Below are 23,729 nucleotides of genomic sequence, written 5' to 3'. Positions count from 1 at the left end.
CCCTACCTTCCAGGGCCTCTCAATCTAGAAAGGAAGTCAGCCAGCCATATACATTATGGCACGGGCTATGTTCTACTGCAGAAGCACAGACAAAGAAAGCAGTTGGCTAGCAAGCTCAGAGCATGATGGAGACTGGAAGTGAGATAAAGAATGGGAAGAAAGTTTTGAAATGTCGGGTGAACAGCCTGAGTAGGGTGGATGTATTCTTCAATCAGTGGAAAGTCATCTAATTATTTTAGAGGAGACAAGTGATACACTAAGATATATCTATTATCAAATTAACAGATGTTGGGTGTAAAAGACTAGGAGGCACGGCATGCAGTCAGGAGGCTATTCCAGGAGTCTAGAAAAGTAACAAAGGTCTGAACAACAACTGCAGCGATTAGGGCAGAGAGAAGGAGAAAGATTTAGGACACCTATCAGGGTAGAAACGATAGCACTTGAGAGGCGCCTGGGTGGCTCTGTTGGTTAAGTGTCCAACTCTTGATTTTGGCTCAGGCCATGATCTTAGGGTTGTGGGTTCAAGCCCTGTGTCAGCCTCCGCACTGGGTGTAGAACCTGCTTAAAGAATCTCTCTTTTCCTCCTCCCTCTGCCCTTTCCCCCACCTCTGTCTTAAAAAAAAAAAAAAAGGATAGCATTTGAATGTGCTAGAACGTAGCCGTGTACCAGATGTGAGAGTTTGAGGAAGGTGTCTAGGACAAATAATAATAAATAAAACAAAATAAAATAACAAGAACATGAGGAGGTCCCAGAGATGAAAAAAATTAAATTTTTAATGCTTTGAATAACCTGGAATTATTCTAGTCTATCTTATGTTTTATTTGATATTTCATCAGGAACCAACGTTAAATAAATACCTTTTTGCAATACCTATCCATCCCTCCATCCATCTATTTATGTAATGTGTGTGTGTAGAGAAAGAGAGAGAGAAACATTTACATGTGAATACTCATATCCAAGAAAATAAACCGATTTTAATCTAGTTTAACCTACACGTCCTCAGGGTGGAAGAGAAAAAATAATGTTGCTAATCTTAAGAGCATTTCATTTTAGGTAATTATTCAGTTACTCACATACTGATTCCCTGCCAGGGCTCTTCCTCCCCTTCCTCCCCTCTCCCCTAGATAGCCGGAGAAAAGGGACTTGGAAACCTGCAGTGATGACCTCTGGAACAAACCCCTACCCCATCCTCTGGCGAAGTCTACAGCTGGAGAACTTGTGATCTCAACTCTTGGCTTTGTTAGGACCCAGAGGACACCCCTGGCTGGCTCAGCACCTTTGAGTCTCCTCCTATAACAGCACAGTCCTCTCCATCTCTGTCACATCCTTCATCAAGATCCTCTCTGGAGTCTACTTTGCAACCTCTGCGACTTGGTCACCCTGTCTCTCCCTGCAAAGGCATGCCTGCTGAATTCCAATTCAGCTCCTTCCTTATCCCTCATGGGGCCTGAAGTAACTTCTGGATCACTTTCATGTTATGCATAATCCATTTGTTATACAGAATCCAGGAGATTCAGGCCTATTGACCCAATTCTGCTGTTTACCCAATCATGTCATGCTACCACTACCAGACTAATGTGGCCATTCCATGTCACAGTAAGGGATGCCTATAAGGTTCCTTGCTTCTAGAGATCCAAATAAGAACTCAGGGAAAGTCTCTCTGCTTCAGCTTTTTCCTTAATTTATACCTCTCTTTTAGGATTTTGGTCCAGAGAAAGCAATCTATAAAATGTATCCAAATTCTTTTTTTTTTTTTTTTAAGATTTTATTTATTTATTTGACAAAGAGAGATTACAAGTAGGCAGAGAGGCAGGGAGAGAGGGAGAGAGAGAGAAGAGGAAGCAGGCTCCCCGCCAAGTAACAAGCCCAATGTGGGACCCAATCCCAGGACGTGAGATCATGACCTGAGCCAAAGGCAGAGGCTTAACCCACTAAGCCACCCAGGCGCCCTGTATCCAAATTCTTAATTCCTCTACCTTCCTTCTTTCCATAACATACCAAGCTGGAGAGACTGCCCCTTTATCGTGGCAACTTCAGGGGCTACCGTCGTAAGTAAAAAGAAGAGCATGAAGGCAGTGCTATGGCAATAAAGGAGAATCTAATATAATAGGTATATCTACATCACACCAAGGCAGATTCACTGCATGGACATGATCTTTAAGATGCTGAAATGACTACAGAGCATGACTGCCACCGTACTGGATACAGCAACATTACCTCTTTACCCCTGACCTAGCTGATCCAACTAGCTGATCCGATTGATCTCATCAGATCCATATCTGACGAGAGCCCAATCCAATGCCATTAATAAATGGAATATACCAACAGAGAAGGCAGTAAAGCTAAAAGAGTAACGGTATCTTCTGGTGGTAAAAAGAACCTTAAGTTCTGGCAAGCAGCATAGAAAGGCAGTGCCTCAAGATGAGGGGAGAAGTGGTCTTAGGCATCAATGCTGAGAAAAGACCAGAGTGAAGATGGAGGGCATCAGCAATGGTAGCTTGGGGGAGAAGAGTACTAGTGTTTGTATGGGGGGAAAAAATGGTAGAAGCAATTCATGGACTGGTATACAGCAGCAGAGAGGACTTGAAATTTCCTGCCACACAGATGAGGAGTAAGGGCAATGGTCAGTTAGGCTGGAACCAGCAGTGACTTGACTTTAGCTAATGGGCCTGGCAAGGCCTATTTAACAAGTGTTAGGTGATGTATGTGAACCAATAAATGTGAATCCTTCTGCACATGGAAAAAAAAAAAATGTTACTAAGATGAATGAAGAGAGACTCCTTTAAGGAGCGAATTCATAAAAAGCTACAAGATCCTTTTGTTCATCCCCTGATCAGTTTTTCCTGTTGGAGCTCATGGACTATGAGGCCTGAAGCTCCCCTACACTTCCTAAAAATTTCCCCAGGCAGATCTAATGAGGGTGTCTCATGAGTGCAATGGAGTAAGACTTTTGAACACCAGGAGACATCTGCCATTTTCTCTTCTCCTTGACCCTTTCTTTTCCATTATGTCTGCTAGATGCCTCACAACGCTTCCAGTACCATCAATAAGGAAATCGCCTCCTGACCCTAAAGGGCTCCCTGAGGCAATATTCTAGGAAAGTGAGGCCACACTGGTGAAAACAAGATGCATGGAGCCACTTAATTCAGAATCATTTTAAAGAAGCACGAGCTTATGCTCCGCAGACGTCCCAGAGCTTGGATATGGCATCTGTTTTCTCCATTCCTCCTTTCAGCCCCTCTCTTCTCTGGCCTCTGAGGGCCTCTGATGGCCTCAGAAGTCCAGAGTTTTGAGTCAGACATGGTGCTCTTGACATTCTGGGAATGCTTCCTGACCCCAAACTCTCCCTTCTCTCATTTCAGCCATCCTCATCCTCCCCTAGTGTTCTGTAGTCAACAGCCTTCTTTGTCACATTCTCTGTGTTTCACTTTGAAGCCTTTACTCCGTCTGTTTATTTACTCATCCCAGCAGGAAAACTGGAAATAGAAAAATCTGGTCTAGCGCTTAGGATTATGTCTAATGATATTTCTAGCGTTTGAAGGAAAACAAAAAATAAAGATCAGCCTTCATTTTCCCCAAACTCTTCCATGTGTAGGCCCAAATCCTCATGCACTGTTTGAGAAATGTGATATACTTTTCTGACTCATTTACATGTGCTGTTAGTCATCAAAAGGAGTCAGGAAAATTTTGGAACCTCTCCCTATGAACCAGGAAGCTGCATTTCCTTCCAGCCACAACCCTGAAAGGCTCAAGTTGCAATTTAAAATCACCAGGATACTGGGTATTTGGCCAGGTGCCTTCTCTTTGTCATTAGAACCCTCGGCTCTGTGACAGAGACCAACAAGACAGTATATGATGCCTGTAATGAGCGTAATTCTGGAAGAGCCAGATGGCACCCAAAGAGGCACCGGTACTAATTCTACCAAACATTTAAAAGAATGTTTGGTAGAACATTCCCCCTCTTCCAAAAACTGAATGGGGTAATACTCTCAAACTCATCTTATGAGGCCAGCATTACCCCAGTTCCAAAGCCAGATAAGGATATTACAAGAAAAGAAAACTACAGACCACTTTCCCTGATGAATACAGATGTAAACATTCTCAAGAAAATATTAGCAAACCAAATTCAACACCCCATTAAAAAAGAGCATTTATCATGATCAAGTGGGACTGATCTCTGGGATGCAAGGACGGTTCAACACGCACAAATAAATAAATGTGATACACCACATTAATAGAATAAAAGATGAAAAATCATGTGATCATCTCAATAGCAGGACAAAAGCATTTGCAAAAATGTAATGTCTTTTCATGATAAAAATGCTCAGCAAACTGGGGATAAAAGGAATACAATAAAGGCCACATATGACAAACCCACAGCCCACATCATACTCAAAAGCGAAAGGTTGAAAACTTTTCCTTTAAGATCAGGAATAAGACAAGGGTGCTTACGCTCATCACTCCTATTCAACACAGAACAGGAAGTCCTGGACAGAGCAATTAGGCAATTAAAAGAAATAAAAGGCATCCAAACTGAAAAGGAAGAAGTAAAATTGTCTGTTTGCAGATGATATGATCTTATATATAGAAAATCCTCAAGATTCTACAAAAAAAAAAAAAAAATCATCAGAATTAATCAACAAATTCAGCAAAGTTGCAGCATACAAAATCAACACACAGAAAGTCAGTTGTGTTTTTATACACTAACAACAAAACATCTGAGAAAGAAATTTTTAAAAATCCCATTTATAATAGCAAACAATAAAATACTTCAGAATAAGTTTCACTGAGAAGGTAAAAGATCTATACACGTTGAAAACTAAAAGATTTTATGAAAGAAACTAAAGACACAAATAAATGAAAAGATATCCTGTTTCATGGATCAGAATTAGTATTGTTAGAATTCCCACATCACTCAAAGCAAGCTACAGATTCAATGCAATACCGATTAATATTCCCATGGCATTTTTCACAGAAATAGAACAAACAATCCTAAAGTTCGTATGAGACCACAAAAGATTGCGAACAACCAAAGCCATCCTGAGGATGAAGAATAAAGCTGGAGGTGTCACACTTCCTGACTTTAAACCATACTACAAAGTACAGAATTGTCATAAAAACAGATTCATAGACCAATGGAACTGAATCAAGAGCCCAAAAATAAACTCACATATATATGGTCAATTAATTTACAGCAAAGAAACCAAGGATACACAATGGGGAAAGAACAGTCTTTTCAGTAAATGGTCCTGAGAAAACGGGGTAACCATACAAAAGAATGGAAATGGACTCCTCCTACCTTATACCATACACAAAAAACAACTCAAAATTGATTAAAATCCTAAACATAAGACCTGAAACCATAAAACTCCTAGAAGAAAACATAAGCAATAAGCTTGATATCAGTCTTTGTGAAGATTTTTTGGATATGCACCAAAAGCACAAGCCACAAAAACAAAAACAAACAAATGGGATTACATTAAACTAAAAAGCTACTGCACAGCAAAGGAAACCATCCACAAAATGAAAAGGTTTCCTATGAAATGGGAGAAAATATTCTCAAATGCATATCTGAGAAGGGATTAATATAAAATATATAAACAGCTCATACAACTCAATAGCAAAAAGACAATCCAATTTTTTTTTTTTTTTTGAATGAGCAGAGGATCTGAACAGACATTTTTCTAAAGAAGACACACAGATGGCCAACAGGACATGAAAAGGTGCTCAACCTCACTAATCATCAGGGAAACGCAAATCAAAACCACATGAGATACTACCTTATAACTGTTTGGATGACTATCAAAAAAAAAAAAAAAAGATACGAGTTAGTAAGCATTGGCAAGGATGCGGAGAAAAGGAAACCCTTGCGCACTGTTGGTGGGAATGTAAATTGGTTCAGCCACTATGGAAAACAGAATGGAAGATCCTCAAGAAATTAAAAATAGAAGAGCCATATGATCCAGGAATTCTACTTCTGGATATTTATCCAAAGGAAATGAAAACGGGATATGGAAGAGGTTTCTGCACCCTCATGTTTGTTGCAGCATTATTCATAATATATGAAAACAGTAGATACTAGTTACAAGATATGGAAACAATCTAAGCTTCTGTCAACAAACAAACTGATAAAGAAGATGTGAGATATATAAAATACCGCATTGTGTATCTTACAGTGTCTCATATACATATCTATACATATAATGTGATACTATTCAACAATGATAAAGAAGGAAATCTGGCCATTTGGGACATGGATTAAACTTGAGGGCATTATGGTAAGTGAAATAAATCAGAGGGAAGACAGATACATACGATATCACTTATGTGTGGAATCTGAAAAGTCTAACTCATAGAAACACAGAGTACAGTGGCAGTTACCCTGTGCTGAGCGGTGGGGGAAATGGAGAGATGTTGGTCAAAGGGTTCTAACCTCCAGTTATAAGATAAATAAATTCTGGGAATCTTTGTCCATATGATAATTATAGTTAATAATGCCGTATTATATATTTGAAAGTTGCTATGAGAATAAATGTTCAATGTTCTCACCACAAAAAAGAAATGATAATTATGAGACATGATGGAGTTGTTAGCTAATGCTAAGGCAGTCATCATTTTGCATTATATAAGTGTATATATAATTGTATACCTTAAATTTACACAATATCATAATTATATCTCAGGAAAGCTAGCCAAAAAAAAAAAAAAAAAGAATGAATGAATGAAAAGAAAAGACAAAGGGATTCAGTAGAGGAAAAGTTTGTATTTCCCATGCTCAGTGGCATTAATAGGTCCTTCCTGGAAGACTGAGGTCCCGCGTTCCATCTATTCTTATCCAGTCTGAGTACAGGAATGAATCTGTGGTCCAACATGTCACCCCTCACTCCACCAACACTCCCATCCCCTCATTCTGCAATGTTCCTTCTCTGGACTGACCTCAGGATCTGGGGCTTCCAGTCACTGAATTTAAAACTCAAATGAATACACAGAACATAACCAAAAATGGGCATAGGGTGGGGTCTGATGTAGTAGTATTGGTGTTCCCCACCCCTCCAATGGGCCACATAATTATATGCTCTATGAGCATTGATAGTTCACACTACCAAAAAAAAAATAGAAGTTTGAATTATATTTTCACCATCGATATAGCTAATTGAAATGTACCACCCCGTTCCACAGACTCTCTCCTGCCTGAGAGTCATTCTCCACGTCCCCCGCCATGCTCTTCCCGGTTATGAGACACCTCCATGTGTGGAGAGGCCTCAGCCCACGACCAGCTTTACCACCCAGTGCTTCAGCAGGGATAGGGCGAGTGCTCTGACCAACAGAACAGACGCTGACCACGGGTGTTTCACGGTGGCTTTATCTGGTTTCAAATTAATTAAAGGTGTTTGTTTTTGTTTGAAATGAAAAGGAAAAGGAATAAATGCGCATAACAGCCAGTAGCCACTCTAATCGCTCTCAGCTGTTTTGCAGGGAGGCGGAAGAGGCAAGCATTCTTTTTTCTCCCCCTCACCATAGCACAAACCCTCCCCAACTTACAATCAGGCAGCTCTCCCATATTAAAGTTACTGCGTGTGTCAGAAGACAGCCAGAGTTTTACTGGCTTTTCCAGATAATTTCAAGGATACTACACTTATTGAGGACGGTTGGCAATTTTTGGAATCTTAAAAAATATGTAGTTTGAGATCAAAGCACTTTGTTTGTAACTGTAACCTTCTTGGACCCTTCCCCTGCTCCCCACCTTCCAAGAGAAAATGTGACTGGAGGCATTTCTGTCACAAACACATGGAAAACTGCTGATTCTCTGACTATTCTTGACACACCCAGGCACTCCTGAATTAGTTTCATTTTTCCTTCCCTACTCATCCTTGAAATAGAAGCCTACTTAGCTTATTATTTCCTCCCAAATACTACAGCTGGGTTCTCTTTGGCACTGGCACTGGCACTTCTTCAGGATCTCGAATCATCCTTTTACATCTTAAACTGAGGGCTCTCTCTAATACATAACCTTGGGCTCCTATCAGAGGCTGCCTTAAAAGTATAGGCCATTTTCTCTAGAAGAATTTCTTGATGTCTCCTTTCATCTTTCCTCTCTGCACAACGGCAGAACTGTCTTGCAGCTTGGGTCCTGTAAGTGCTTTCTGTAGGCTGGTTTCTCATCTTTTGGCTGTTTCCACGATATGAAGTCTCTTGGTGGCCAGTGGAGGGGAACTGGGAGCTCTGACACTGCCTGGGCTGATGATGTCAGTGGTGGACCCACCCTGAAAAGAACACAGTTCCCCGGAGACTCTCAGTCTTCTCTTATTAATATCCTCCAAATCAGCCTGTTAATGCAGTGTCTGGCTTCCTAATCAAAGAAAACTTTCCAGAAATAGGCATTAGCGGTATCAAAGCTATCTCTTGCACATCTTAAGATTCGAATGTACTAACTTTTGTTTCTTTTCCTCTTTAATGTGACTTCCGGTGGGAACTTCCTTTCCTGTTCATAGAATGGAGGTAAGATAGCAGTTGTGACATCCATGTTTTGTTGTGGTGTTTTTTATTTGACCTGCCCTTTATTGCTATTTGCTGAGTACAGTGATCTTTCAGGAACTTTCTAATTTCTAAAACTTTTAATACTCTTATGCGATGATAATGAAGATGAAGATAAGTCACATCTATTAAATACTTACTGTGTATCAGACACTGCTAAACAAGAGCTTTACATGCATTATTTAATTTATCCTCAGGACATCCATAGGAAACAGGTACTATTATTATCCCTATTGCACAGAAAAGAAACTAAGAGAGTTTCTTTGAAATGGAGAGTTCCAGTGACTTACACAAACGGTAAATGATAGGCTTGGAAACTAAACCCAGAACAGACTCCCCAATTCTCCCTCATAGCTTTATCTTGTAGATAAGAAAGTGTCACCTTGTAATATAACATTTTGCAATGTACAGTGTTTTGTTTTCAGTAAAACTGACTTTCCTAAAAACTCTATGAAGCATTATAACTATTTTTATCTAATCTTGTAGGTAACAAAACCAAGATTCAAAATGATCATTTAGTAATCGTAACAATGATAGCAGCTAAGTTTGTGGTACATTTATGATCACCACTTTTCTCATATTAATATTTCAGTGATTTTATGGAGCAAGACCTATTATCATCCGTATCCTTTCATATGAGACACATGATGTACTAGATAGACCAAACTATAAACTCTCAATCTGAGCTCAGGTACACAGACTTGAGAACTTAGATTTGATAACTACTATACTAACCCAGATAGCATGGTAACTGAGCAGCACCTAGAACTCCAACCACTGGTGCTCGCTTCGGCAGCACATATACTAGAACTCCAACCACTGATTCTAATTCCATGGAATAAAATAATTCATTGCATAAGAAAATTTGGTTAGTTCTTGATCTTGTGCCAATTCATGTAGCTTTGATGCATTCGTTCACTTATCGTAGTTAAGATTTTTTTATTTGAGAGACAGTGATTGATCACAAGCTTTGGGGAGGGGGTAGAGGAAAAAATTAGAATTCCCACTGAGCAGGGGTCCCGATGCGGGACTCGATCCCAGAACTCTGGGATCATGACCTAAGCTGAAGGCAGACATTTAATTGACTGAGCCACCCACGCACCCCACTTATCACAGTTCTAAGAGACAGTACTGTCCTCAAGGACTGTACAGTAAAACTGAATATCTTCTGAACAGATGTACAATATAAATGTGGTAAAAGTTAAATTAAAATGCAGGCTGACAAGAAAAGAGATGCTGTCTTTCCTTTACATGCCATTCAGCACTCCTGTCCTTCCAAAGCATTTTTAAACCACTTACTCTATTTCTGGCACTATAATGGAAAGCGGAAAAACAAAACAAGTTGTATGTATTCACTGCCCCCAAGTAATTTACTTTTGACTGGGTGTACATGTACGCACACACACAAAACATAATCATGGAAGCATGGACTAATTCCAAGGACTCCAGGACAGAAATAGATCATTCAAATGAAAGTAAATGCAAATGAAAAACCAAAAACCTATTAGTATCAATAAAATTTTAAAAATTCCATACTGTTTTTCACTTGTGATAACACAGTCAATCTTAAACCACTGGAAGAGAGAAAACTGCTATAACCTTTCTAAAGAGCATTTGGCAGTTTTTATCAGGAGCCTTACTTAGATGGCTGTATCTGTTGATTGGATAAATCCAGTTTTAGTAATCTATGTTAAGGAAGTAAGTGTATGAACAAAACAAAATTGAAAACACTGTATTATTAATGAAATTTATGAGCAATGTCGATATCTACCATTAAGGGAAATTGGTGAGATTAAAAACCATATTTTTGAAAAATATAACAGCACAGGCAAATGTTTAATTATATTATTAATTCTTATATTATTTATAATGCTTATTATAATCATGCTAAATAAAATGCAGGATGCAAAAATACATTTACAGAATAATTCAAATATACTGTATATATAACTATATAGTATGCATACATACTATACATTATATATAACACTGTATATATATATATATATAACTGATATACAAATACATAAAATAAATACAGTGTTTATATATTTGGCTAATATAATTTTAAAATTTTTTAAACTTAAAAATGCTTTCTTTACATCATTTTTTGCATCTTTTACATTAAAACTTGGTACTAATTTTAGAAGAACTACAAGAGGTGTTTCACAGAGGAAACCATGTCCTTGAGGACACTGGGTTTGGTATTTCAGAAAAATGACATTTGATCTATGCCTTAGAGCAGGCAAACCCTTTTCCTGCAAAGGGCCGGATATTAAATATATTTGGCTCTGTGGACATGCAGGCTCTGTTGGAACTGCTCAGCTCTGTTACTATGGAGCAAAAGCAGCCACAGACAGCTCAGAAATGGCCGAACGTGGCTCTGTTTTAAGAAAATGTTACTTACGGACATGGAAATCTGAATGCCATACAATTTCCACTTCTGATTTTTTTCAATCACTTAAAAATGTGAACATCATTCTTAGTTCACAGGCAGTATAAAGACAGGCAGAGGGCAGAATGTGACCTGTGGGTTGCATGTGCTGACCCCTGACTTAGAGAATGAATGAGATACAAAGACAGTAGATATGGAAAGAATAAAAGCAATCCCAGTTTGCTTTGAGGATTGGAAGTGGTGTAGAATGCCCCCCTCACACTTACTGGGGAAGCACAGTTGCTGAAGGCAGTTGCTCTGTAAGGAAAGATCTACCTCTAGAGTAGTTCTCCCTTATCCACAGGTGGTATGTTCCAAGACCCCCAGTGGATGCCTGAAACCATGGACAGTACTGAACTCTACAAATACTATGGGTTCTTTCCTGTATATACCTATGATAAAGTTTAATTTATAAATTAGGCATAAGAAGAGATTAACAGCAGTAATAATACAGTAGAACTAGTATAGCGATATGCTGTAATAAGAGTTGTGAATGTGGTCTCTCAAAATATCGTACTGTACTCACCCCTCTTGTGGTGATGTGAGATGAAAACATGCTTACGAGATGAGATGAAGCGAGGTGAGTCGCAGGGGTTATGACCTAGTGGGAGGCTACCTGTGACCTTCCCACGGTGTGATGGGAGGAGCAGCATCTGCCTCTGGACTGTGGTTGACCAAGGGTGACTGAAACCAGGGAAAGCAAAACCACGGGTGAGGAGGAAGTACTGTGCCAGGGGACAGGTAGAGCTCTCTGGGGTGCCACCGCTAAGGAGGGCGGGAAAACCCATGTGAGTTTCCACGGGATACATGGGATTGCTTTAACCCAAACCAGCCCCAGATGGCCGTCTGGATATGTCCCTGAACAAAGTACTATGTGTTCAAAGGAAATAGAGGTCTCCCTCTTAGAAACTGCGAGATCACAGAGAAAAATGCCCTACTGGGTGTGGTTCACACCTGTTGAAGCAGAGAGAAGTTAAGAGTAAAAAGTGAAGGGAGGATCCTTTAAATATTCAATTTGACCAAGGAGAGTGCTCTAAGTTAAAGGCGGGACTTGAGATCATATATCCGTCATTGCTGCTAAAAAGAAACACTTTACAGAAAGGGAAGTCAGCCAGATTTCATTCGTCAGGAGGCAAGAGAAGGGCTGGCTCCACGTGCAATATGAACGAGCATTTTTGGAGCCTGTCTGGCAGCCCATTCCAAAATAACCAGCATTCTGTGAACAGATCCCCGTGACCTCTGCCCCACTGTTCGAAGGACCAACAGGACCAGCTGCTTCTGGTGCTACTCCACACTGGCAGTTCCAAGAGCTGGGAGCAGGGGAACCCAACTGTAGTTGAACCGTTCATTTGCAAAAAGATAGCAGAGGACACCAGTGGAAATTCTTTGCATTCATCTTGTCCCCCAGTTTTTGCTGTGAGCTTCTTTTAAATTTTTTTAAGTGATAGGGTTAGGAGGATGAGGGACCATGGCCCCATACACTTCCATGTCTTGCCTCTGAAATTTGATACTATGAAAAACTAGAGGTTTACGACTCTACAAAAGAGAAGAGGAAAAGGGAGTTGTTTAAACTCTGAAAGTGTAACTAGGCAGTCTCTATATATGTTATGCATGTGTGTATATGTAATACATATGTAAATCCTTTATCTTGTAGAGCTGATCTTAGCATGGATATACTTCCGAAGCTAAGTCTTTAATGCTCCTAAGAACATCACAGAGGCACAGAAAATTAGTAAGAACCATATTCTTTATATTTCATGTCTTTTCCCACCATGCAAAGGGTTTCCACTTCTCAGAAAAGGCTACTTCTCTGCAAGCTGGCAGAAAGAAGAACCAAAATTATAAACCAATATCACATTTCTATTCAAAATCTATTCTGCTTTTCTTTGGTCTGTTATTTTTTTTTCCTTTACATTATATAGCTAATAAATAAATGAGGATCCAGTATTATCAGGCCAATGGAGGTTGTTCCAAATATTTTTCTAGGTCATTTATTAAGAAAGGCAGCAAACATACACAGAGAGAGATAGATTATTAATTGTCAATAATCCTTATTTTTGAGGCATTTTTATTAATTTTTCTTTTGTGCACCTTTTCTGGGATTTTTTTTTTTTTTTGCTTGTATAACTAAAGGAAAAATCATGAATGTTTTTTAATTTAAAAAATACTTATGGAAAAATAAAATAAAGACAGAGTCAGACAGTGGTTAACATGTGACAGCAGAACCTGGATGAACAATTCTCAGCTCAGAGGTACTTGGGGAATATTTAACTTTCCATGACCAAATTCTTGTGTTAAAGGAAAAGAATCCCACCTGCTTTTATCTATCCCCCTATATACCAAGATGTTATATTAATATGTGAGACCATTAAGTAAACCAGTTTGAAGCACTTCTGATTATTAGGTATTATTCTTCCGTTTCTTAAAGTACAGCATCCTTGCCTTTCTTGAACTTTCTTAGTGTTATCACAGACCAGGATTCCCTACAAGACTGGGACATAAGCTATTTCTCTGGGTTTTTGCTGAAACTTTCCTGGCCCAAGTTTTCATGACATCTTTGGTTTCTAATTCAAGGCTTTCATTTTTAAAAGGAACTACAAACTACAAGTAATGTAATAAAATTTGCATTGGCTAATTAGTAAAGGCAAGTCTGAATCAGAGGAAGATTCTATAGTATGAAACATAATTTCAAAGTATGGTGTTTCTTGGAAGTTCATCGTTTTACCTGAATGAGCTGTATGCTATTCAATAAATTTGCTTTGAACACTTGTCAGCCATGGTTTCTAATTCAGCTTAACAATTGTTCAGATTCCAACGGGGTCTCTTAACAACTTGAGAATTTCTCACAAATGCCAATTTAATTCTCTTACCTTAAAATTGTTCATATAAAGATAACGAAATATGGAATTTCAATAATTGTACAAATCCAAATGATAATACAACTTAGTTTTTTCTCATTGTTAACAACATAGATCTGATGGAAAGCATAAGAATATGTTGAGAATATGTCAGTGTATACACATAATAAGTGCTCAATAAATACTTGTCAGGTGAGCATAGGAGTTATTATTATAATTGCAAGCATTCCATTAGGGGGCAGTGGGTATGTGCAGAAAGTACCTGCAGTATTTTTCCATTCTCCCTCTTACTCTCTTCAGTTGTTATGCCAGAGAAGTTTTCAATCTTATTTTTGTGCAAGCACTATACAATTTAAGTTTTTTCCTCATATATTACCCATTAACACACGATCTGAGTTCAGAATAATTGCTTATATCACTCAACAGAATAGGCCCTCGGGGCTCTGAGTGACCAGATGACTCTCCCCAAGTCATGTGATGAAGAAAGAGCAAAGCTGAAGATCTGTTTAGCTCCTTTGAGACCCTGATCCCAAATTCCTCCTCCCTATATGGCTTTCTTTTTAAGTCTTTAATGAAATGCTGGGAAGATGTATGAGTGAGAGAATCTGGGTACAGGAGGTGTCACAAAGATGAATGTGTTCCGTAAAGTTCAGGGACTTCACTATCATAATACATAAACTATGTTCATGAAGCTGGGTCACCACAACTGTTATGCTCAATCATCTGTTAAATGTCACGATGGGTGTGTTTTTTTAGATGCACTTTACTTGCTGAAATCAGCTCCATTTTTAAGAAGCATAGGAAGTACCTTAACCAAGAGTACTTAAATTCTATTTATAATGTAAAATAATAAAACGACCCAAATCTATTCAGTCCTTGATAGTTCCCAAAGCTTTCTACACCCATTATCACATGTGATCCTCATCATAACCGTCTGGAGCAGCTGGAGGTGGCAGAATAATCGCTGGGAAGGGAGCCGGTATTCAGACAAAACAATCTGGTTAAGTTACTAGTCTAATCTTCTACTGATGTGATGCAGAGGTGGAAATTTACAAAATAATAGGGGCGCCGCCTGGGTGGCTCAGTGGGTTAAAGCCTCTGCCTTTGGCTCAGGTCATGATGCCAGGGTCCTGGGATCTGGGCTCTCTGCTGAGCAGGGAGCCTGCTTCCACCTCTCTCTCTGCCTGCCTCTCTGTCAAATAAATAAATAAAATCTTCAAAAATATTTTAAAAAATAAAAAATAATAAACTACCCAGACAGAATGCTAAGGAATAGCATGTGATGGAGAACATTCATGTCTTCTTTCAGTAAACTTCAGAAAGATAACAAAGGCTACTGCGCCCAGTACAGAGGGGAGGTGTGTGATGCTGTCCTGGCCAAAGATGCTCTGGTTTTCTTCAACAACTCCTACGCAGACCCTGAGGAGGCCCAAGAACTGCTGGTTCACACCGCCTGGAATGAACTGAGAGCCGTGAGCCCGTTTTGCCGACCCGCTGCTGAGGCTTTGCTGTGCAGCCACATCTTCCAAGGCTGCAACCCCAGAGCAGTGCCTAATCCTATACCCGTTTGCAGGTAAAAGTTAAAAAAGAAAGAAAGAAAGAAAGAAAAAAGTGGGAGGATTCTGTTGAATGCAAACTGAAGAGTTTTCAAAAAAAGCTGTCCTGTGCTATGAAAAGGTAGCTTTCATCCAAAACAGACGTAATTAATTGGACAATATAAAAGTAAATCACTGATGACATCCTAAAATACAAGGGCTCTGAACTTCTAGAAAGTGTCATAAAAGGTATAATACTCTATTTTACTTGTTATTGTTTACATCATCATATTTATAAGTAGTTCTAGCTTTCTGTGAAATAAAAAAAAAACAAAAACAAAACCCGCAAACCTGGACCTCATTAGTGAGCTACACTAGAGAAGGAAAAGAAAGGTCCATTTCAAATGTTTCAGCACTATTTGCTGATGAATATGAGCTCTTGGTGACCATTTCAGAATATTACTTTCTATAATATGTGTATTATCTTTAAATACATTCCACCCAATGTTCTAATTTAAATACTAACATTCCTTCTCATGGTGGGGGGTTAATAAACAGTTATTTCTTTAAAACACCCATACTCTTTAAACATGGAAATTCATAAATCCATGTTTGATAGAATTATCTTGCTTTATTTACTTCATATGTAGGAAAGACCAGAATCAAACTGGCTTTTGGGCCAAGTAGAACAAAGTTGAAGTACTGTTTGTACTGCTTTCTAGATACATGTAATCTTGGCTAACCTTCAGTTTCCTCATCTGCAAAACAGAGAGGATTAAAGGATAAAACGTCCTCATGGTATGTGTTAGAAACTGGGTAGACACTGTTTTCTTCTGAAGAAAACACACCAACACAGCACATTTCCACCTCTGTTTTGATAAAACCAGAAACTATTTAAATATTGAAATAATCATAGCGCCTTGAGGTCATTAAAACAGAATGCTCTATTCCTCAACTCACTGCAAATATTGAGGGTTTGAAGAAGTTTTAAGATGAATATAACTTGCTGTTCCTTCATCCAAGATAATTATATTTTCATCAGACATAACATCTAAGTATCTCTTGGGGAACAATCAGAATTAAAATTGAGTTGTATCTTTATATGCTAGCACAAAATAAATTTATTGAGTAACTTTCAACATGTCCTAGGCTAGCTTCCATGCAAGAGCCATACATGTTCTTTTTGAGAATAATTTACCTTTTTGGGGTTTTTTTGGATTAAAAAAAAATCCCTTTCAATGAGATTTCAAATTTATTAGAATAGCATAATCATCTCCTAAATCTTTAAGTCGATTATAACATACTTTAAAAAAATTCCTTTCCTTAGAGCTTTTGTTTATCCTTCCAAGTGGTTCAAAAGTCTTCAACCATTTTGCATTTCTAATTACTTCTAGTTATTTGTGAGATTTTTAAAAGCATTCTTTAAAACCATTACTCACAGTTTCCTTTCCTTTTTTTTTTTTTTGTTTTTGTTTTGTTTCAGAGTAGAATTCAGTGATTCATCACTTACACACAACACTCAGGGCTCCTCATTACAAGTGCCGTCCTTAACCTCCATCAGCCACTGAAATCACCCCCCACCCACCTCCCTCCATCAACCCTCAGTTTGTTCTCTATCTTTACGAGTCTTATGATTTGTTTCCCTATTTTCACCCCCCACATGTTCACCTGTTTTATTTCTTAAATTCCACATCTACTCATGCTTTTCTAATCATAAATAGTAATTAAACACTTTGCTCAACTTTCCATGAATGACAAAGAATTTCTTTGACAAATATTTATTGAGCTTCTACTGGTCTCTCAGCACTATACTAGGGCATTTGTTTGTGGGACTTACATTCTAGTAGGAGAAGATAATGAGCAAGAGACACAATAAATAAGTAACTTATATATTACCTTAAGAGGTGTTTTGAATCATGGGAAGAGAAAAAATGAGCACCAGGTTAGGGGAGATCAGGGTGCCAAGAATGGAAGATAAAGTTTTGATTTTAAAAATAGGTATTATCAAAATAAATGAAATCTTGCCATTTTCGATGATGTGGATGGAACTAGAGGGTATTAGATTAGTGAAATAAGTCAATTGGAGAAAGACAACTATCAATGATCTCCCTGATATGAGGAAGTAGAGATGCAACGTGAGGGGTTTGGGGGGTAGGAAAAGAATAAATGAACCAAGATGGGATCAGGAGAGAGACAAACCGTAAGAGACTCTTAATCTCACAAAACAAACTGAGGGTAGCCAGGGGCAAGGGGGTAGGGAGAGGGTGGTGGGGTTATGGACATTGGGGACGGTATGTGCTATGGTGAGTGCTGTGAACTGTGTAAACCTGGTGATTCACAGACCTGTACTCCTGGGGCTAATGATCCATTATATGTTTAAAAAAAAATTTTTTTAAATTAAAAAAAAAAAATAGGGTGTTGAGGGTAGGCCTAATTAAGTTAAGCATAATTTTACTGAATACTCCACACTTGGTCTTTGAAAATTTTATCTGGAATTATAAACCAGGTTAGTATTATCAACTGTGTTTTATCTGCCAATGATCAATTTTTAGACCATTACTTTTAGCTTTTACACTTGATTACATAATCATATATACAAGCACCTGGTGTAGCACTGTGACTTATTCCTGATGCTCACTGTCATTCATATCATAGAAAATCTTTTTCTTAAATTCTCTATTTTTATTCATCTCTTGTTCAGCTGGAGTAGGTATTTTTTCAGATTACATGTTAAAAAACTTTTTACCATTATCTTATGAGTATGTTTCTATTTAAGTCTTCTGTTACATTTAAATTTCCTGAAAATCTTATGCACTCTAATTGTTTTTTGGCTGTGCTGTAATGAAGAACATATCAGGCAATCCTGAATTTTGTTCCTTTAGAGGGAATATTTTATCTTGCCAAATGGTGGGAGGACTATTTTTTCATCTCTTAGATTCAAAAGATTCGTAAAATTCATCTGGGAGTAATTCTTTTCATTATTTTCTTTCCTTTCAGGAATGCAAAAATAATGAATAATGTACCTTAATTAACAGGCTTACATCATTTTTGTCCTAAAAAATACTTTCTTTTAGTATATCTTTGAGTATTTTCTATTTCTTACGTACTCTAATTTTCTTATGGGGAAACATTATCTGTATGCTGGATTTCTTGCTGGCTCTTTCCCCTCAGCTGTCTCCTCACGTATTTTCGCTCTTCCTTTTTTCTGTCTGCATTCAGTTCAGACTTGTCAAGTTTTCCTGTTATTTGTCCAATGTCTTGCAGTGCCATTTCTTTACAGTTTTTAATGACAATTTTAAGTTCTTTGGTGTCCCTTTCACTTCTTTGTGGTCTTTACTTTCTTCAGTTGCTACTATGTTCAAGTTAACTTCGTTTTCAGCTATTTTACATTTCATCCTGATTTTTTTCCCCATGAAAAACTCTTCTATAGAGGTCGTCTTTAATACACGTCAATGAAAACAAAGCAAAACAAACAAAAATTTTTCTCATGTGTTCTGCTTAAGATTAAAAAATAACTTCCCAGTGTTATTTGCTTCCTCCACATAATGTGGACCACAGAATTTTTTTCACCTGCCCCATATTATTTTTGTACAGTCTAACAGTGCTGTAAGAATGTACAAAGTTGTGTTTGTGTGACCCAAGGGTGGGATCCAGGCATAAGAAGAAGCAAGCTAAGCAATACTCTGCTTCTTCAAGTTCTCGGAAGCCTTGAAAGCCCCACTGCTCTCCCTTCCATTACAGATACCTCAAGAATTCTAAATCCTATTGTTGTTCTTATGACCACATTGTATCCCATCACATTCATATGCACGGCCCTTTCATTCCACACATGTTCAGTTGGCCCATATTGACAGGTGGCTGCCCAGAAAAGTGGCAGTGTAGGCATGAGTGTTTTTAAAACGACACCACTGGGACATATATATGTCCCAATGCATATACATGCACACACACACACACACACAATTTCCTCCTCTCTGAATCCTTTAGATTCTGAATGAGCAACACTGCTATTATCTCTAATTTCTTTAATATTCTTTAATTTCCTTTTATTTTTAATCCCAAATATTTTAATTTGGAGTTAACCAGTTTTTTTTCTATGTCATCTGTCCTATTTTCTATAGGATAAACAAATATCATGCACAAAATTCTAATTAGTCCAACTAGTCTTTCTTCAGCCTCTTCATTTGTAATAAAACACATGGATGAACGTAACATTTTATATTTAAATAGATTAAATTACTCTGGTCTTCTCAGACAGAAGCGCACACAGCCACGGTCTAGGAGGCAGCTTCTCCCCAAAGCTAGGGTGGTTAAGGACTCACATACCCTCCAGTAACCCAACAGGAGGGCGATGCTCTTTCCTTTTGGTGCACAAAATATGCAGAGGTACCAACTGTGCTCCTCGGTCCCTGCCCATTAGCCCTGAGATAACAGGAAAATCTCTCAGGCTTGAAACTGACTGACAATGACCTATGACTTTTATTATGCAGATTTTTAAAACTCGATGTACCTTGTTTCTGTCCCTTTGTATTTATTCTCACATGAATTTGAGAGAATGCATATTAGGGATTCCTCATCTGTTACCTTCTGAACTTCACAATTCTTTTCCCCCAGGAGAATTAACTACACTTTCAAAACAGAGCAAGACAGCGTTTCATCTCAGGGATTATATGCTATCCTCATAAAGTCTCCAATTATTTACAATAAAAGGAACCTCTCAAAAACACTTTTGCAAGAACAGTGATGATGTTTTAAAAATATGGAATCTAGGCTCTGCCACAAATTTGGCTTTGACATGCTATGATTCATCAAGTTTTGTTCTCCATAAAATATTTTAGAGAATACTGCCTGGCAGTAAAGGAGCTCTTCTGTGCAAAAGAATGGCAGGCAATGGAAGAAAAGACTCACAGAGGACTCTACAGATCTGGGATGCACCCGCTCTCCATGCCAGATTGCTACAAGCTTCCCAGCATGCACTGGGACCCCACGGCCTGCACCAGACTGCCATATTTAGGTAACAGAGCTCTCTCAAGACTTTAGAGCTTAAGACAAATCTATTATTTTGAAGAAGCTAAGCTGTGAACTTAAATCTCCCAATATTTCTAGGCATTTCTAATGTATTTTGTGAGTTCTGCCCTTTTTAGATACTTAATTACAGAATCCTGCTGTCTATTCTAATTACCCAAGTTAGCACTGGGGTTTAATTTCATTTGTTCGAAAAGAAATTAAGAAGCACTTTTAACTGCTGCTTAAGAGCTTATTTCAGAACGAGAGCTTGTAACATTTTTTGGAATGTGCAGAGAAAAGGCTAAGAAATCTCATATTGTGTCAGATGAGTGGAATAAAAGAATAAAGTCCCCCTTCTGAGCCAGCAAAGCAGATTTCTAAGCATGCAAAAATAAGCCACATGGCTGAAAATGCTGATCTCACAAAACAAAGCTGAATCTCTGCATGTTGTTTAATGAACTTCATGTGGAAGGAACATGTTGTTAGCCCTAACAGCTGGTTTAATTTCAATGACACAATCCTTTCTCATTCGAATGCAAAGAATGCTTTCCAGTTGTATATCGAAAAACTGAAAGAGAACTCACATTTCTTAGCACTCACTCACAGAATATGTGAGGTTATCTGGATGCTCATTTAAAACAAATTTTTATCCTTTCCCCCTCAGATTATAAAAAGGAAAACTTAACAAGTAAGTAATTTTGTTTGTGCCCTTGAACCTTTATGTGTATGTAATTGGATTCGTGCATGCGTATTTACACTCATACTTAGAGAACAGAATGTACGGCCCCCTCAAAGGTTTTTTTTTTGCTAAGCTGACTGGTGTAAAACAGGAAGGAAGATCATCAGAAATCTCAGCTTACAGCTCCTAATTAGGCCATGAAGAGCACTGTATTTACTAAATGATACAAATAATATCCCCTACCCCAAGGTTGTAACTTGCTTGATCCTTTCTATGGCTACAAAATAAGCCAAACTGAAAATATCACCTTTTGATTTTACATTTTTGATTTTCATAACATCTAATTATTTACAGATGAAAACAAATATTTATTTGTTCTTTGAGTCAATTCATGATCCTCATTTGTGACAACAGATCTTTCTTTTGGAAGATGGGTGTTAAGACAGCTACTTTCTAGCATAAAGTTTACAGGGTCAAACCGAACAGTTTTAAAACTGGGTGCCTCAAAATCCCTAGGGAAGAATTCAAGAAGGTTGCTTGGAAAGAGATGTCTTAGACACAAAGTTGTATCTGAGGATGCTTTAACCTACCAGAATGCAGAAATCTTCAGAATGAAACTAGAAAAGTTTTCATGTCAATTAACTTCCACTGATTTGAGTGATCTAAGGTTTAAATCATAATAATTTCCTGTGATCTATCTTCGGGGCCTGACTGCCTCTACACCTGGCTAAGAGCCAGGCCTTGATTTTTCCAGCCTCCTTCAAGGACTGAGACTTAGGGTATTAAAAGAAAGAATGCTACTGGTCCCACTTGAACGGCTCGGTGTTAATAAACAACAGCAGCATGGAAACCCTAAAAATCTATTACTCTGGAAGCCTGTCAAATTGTTATTTCCAAACGGAAGGAATGAAAAAGAAATGTTTCGATTCTTTGTCATACGAGCAGCTAAAGTTCAGTTTGATTGGACCTTTAACTGGTGACTTTGGTCTTCATTATCCCTTGATTGTTTACTCATTCATGCACCCAGGCATTCATTCCACTGTATGGAAGGTACTTACCTTCAGTCCTAGACTAAATACGAACACACACACAAAATCCAGATTTCTGCCTCGTATACTGATTTTAAAAAGTTGTGAACAGCATAAATTAGTTACAATAAACCAATTCCCTATTCTTAAAAACCTAGTTTAATGAAATCTTTGGTACCTGTAAGAAAATGAACTGCAAATGTCATGAGTGGATCATTTCACTTGGCCACGTCAAGGGGAACATCTAAAACCGTGCTCCCTGATTAAATGCAATTATTATTGAAGAAATCGGCTCCGGCCTTTAAGGTAGGTTGATGGCTAAGCAAAGAAGACATCCTAACTAGATAGAGTGTCCCATATTTTATGGAGTGTATAAAGCCCTCAAATATTTCTTACCAGTGCACTTTGAAGGGTGATGGAATGGTTTTTTGTTTTTGTTTTATTTTTTTGCTTGAACACACACAGTAGAATTTCAGTAGTTTTCATTTCTATAATTTTTCTTTTTGCTGAGATGAAGTATGTTTTTGAACTTGTAATGTCTTTGTACTATTTACTTTGCCTCTTTGGCAGGCATTTCAATATTCCTGAATTCAGAGCTGTACGCACTCTGTTTTTCCTCAGATGGGCTTGTGGGGGACAGTCTCCGCCTCCCAGCTGATCTTCAGATTAGCTTTCTCTCACCTGAAGAGCCGAAAGCTGTATCAGCTGGACACATTCTTGAGCGACATTTCTCTTCCGTCAGTAATCTACAGATGTGATTTCACTCTTTTCTAGCTTCTTGTTTTGAAAACGATCAGCCGTCTGATAGGAGTCTGGTTACTTTTTCCTATAAGCAATTTGCTGCTTCTGTTTAGAAACAAACTTGGAGATGTTTCTCTTTATCCTTATTACCTGCTTGGTGGAAATCCTCTATAATGGTGCGTTACTAAACATCTCTTTCCAACTCTGGAGAGTTCAGGCTGCAGGCAGGCCGATGATCTTTCTAAAGCAAAAAGCTGATCACGCTACTCCACTGATGCTAGTCCCGCCACGGTTCTCCCCACTTACTGCAGGGCAAAGTCCAAACTACTTACCTTGGCATGCAAGGCTTTTTATGACCCAGACCTGATCTCTGCAGCCTTCTCTACACACACTCCCCAAGTCAACAAGGAAACTTTTAGGTGCACTTTTAGGAAAGCACCACAACTGCTTGGTTTGGACCCTGAGATACGCTATTCCTTCTTTGTGGAATACTTCCTCCTCCCTCCCTGCCCCCCTTTTCCTCCTGCTCCACCCCACACATACTCCTTCAACTGGGCATTCCCTAGTCAACCTTTACACTTAATTTAAAATTATTGATTTTAGAAAACCTACCTACTATATCTAGACCTGGAGCTGAACTGCCCCTGGATGTTCAGAAGCTTGTAAGTTTTATAAGACTTCTTACATTCTATTATAATTATCAATTTACCAATTGTTCCCCAGCTAAATACTTGAACACAAAGATTTGTCAGGTCCACCACAGTATTCTGGATACCCAACATCAATGTTAACTTAGTGAATACATTAACATATGGATGAATGAGTAAATAAAAATTCTCCTGATGTGATAAAATCAGTGAGAGAAGAAAAAGACAAAAAGAAGGGGACCCAGATTGATAATTTGGATCCAA

General features: G+C 38.3%; 1 protein-coding gene across 3 annotated transcripts in view; it reads left to right on the top strand.

The window, feature by feature from the left end:
* The window catches only part of MUSK (muscle associated receptor tyrosine kinase), a 91,823-nt gene that overhangs the window by 60,546 nt on the left and 7,548 nt on the right, over positions 1–23,729 (top strand). For 2 of the 3 annotated variants that reach the window (XM_059142502.1, XM_059142499.1), the window contains 3 exons: positions 8,494–8,500; positions 15,138–15,401; positions 20,202–20,377. In XM_059142502.1, the coding sequence (XP_058998485.1) occupies positions 8,494–8,500; positions 15,138–15,401; positions 20,202–20,377 (447 nt within the window). Of the gene's footprint in view, positions 1–8,493; positions 8,501–15,137; positions 15,402–20,201; positions 20,378–21,034; positions 21,059–23,729 lie in introns of all 3 variants that reach the window. The other variant, XM_059142501.1, reaches the window with a different exon arrangement.

Source organism: Mustela lutreola, chromosome 12 (assembly GCF_030435805.1).
Source record: "Mustela lutreola isolate mMusLut2 chromosome 12, mMusLut2.pri, whole genome shotgun sequence".
Taxonomy (NCBI): Eukaryota; Metazoa; Chordata; class Mammalia; order Carnivora; family Mustelidae; genus Mustela; species Mustela lutreola.
The sequence above is the reverse complement of the archived record's forward strand: the minus strand, read 5'-3'. Positions and strand labels throughout refer to the sequence as shown.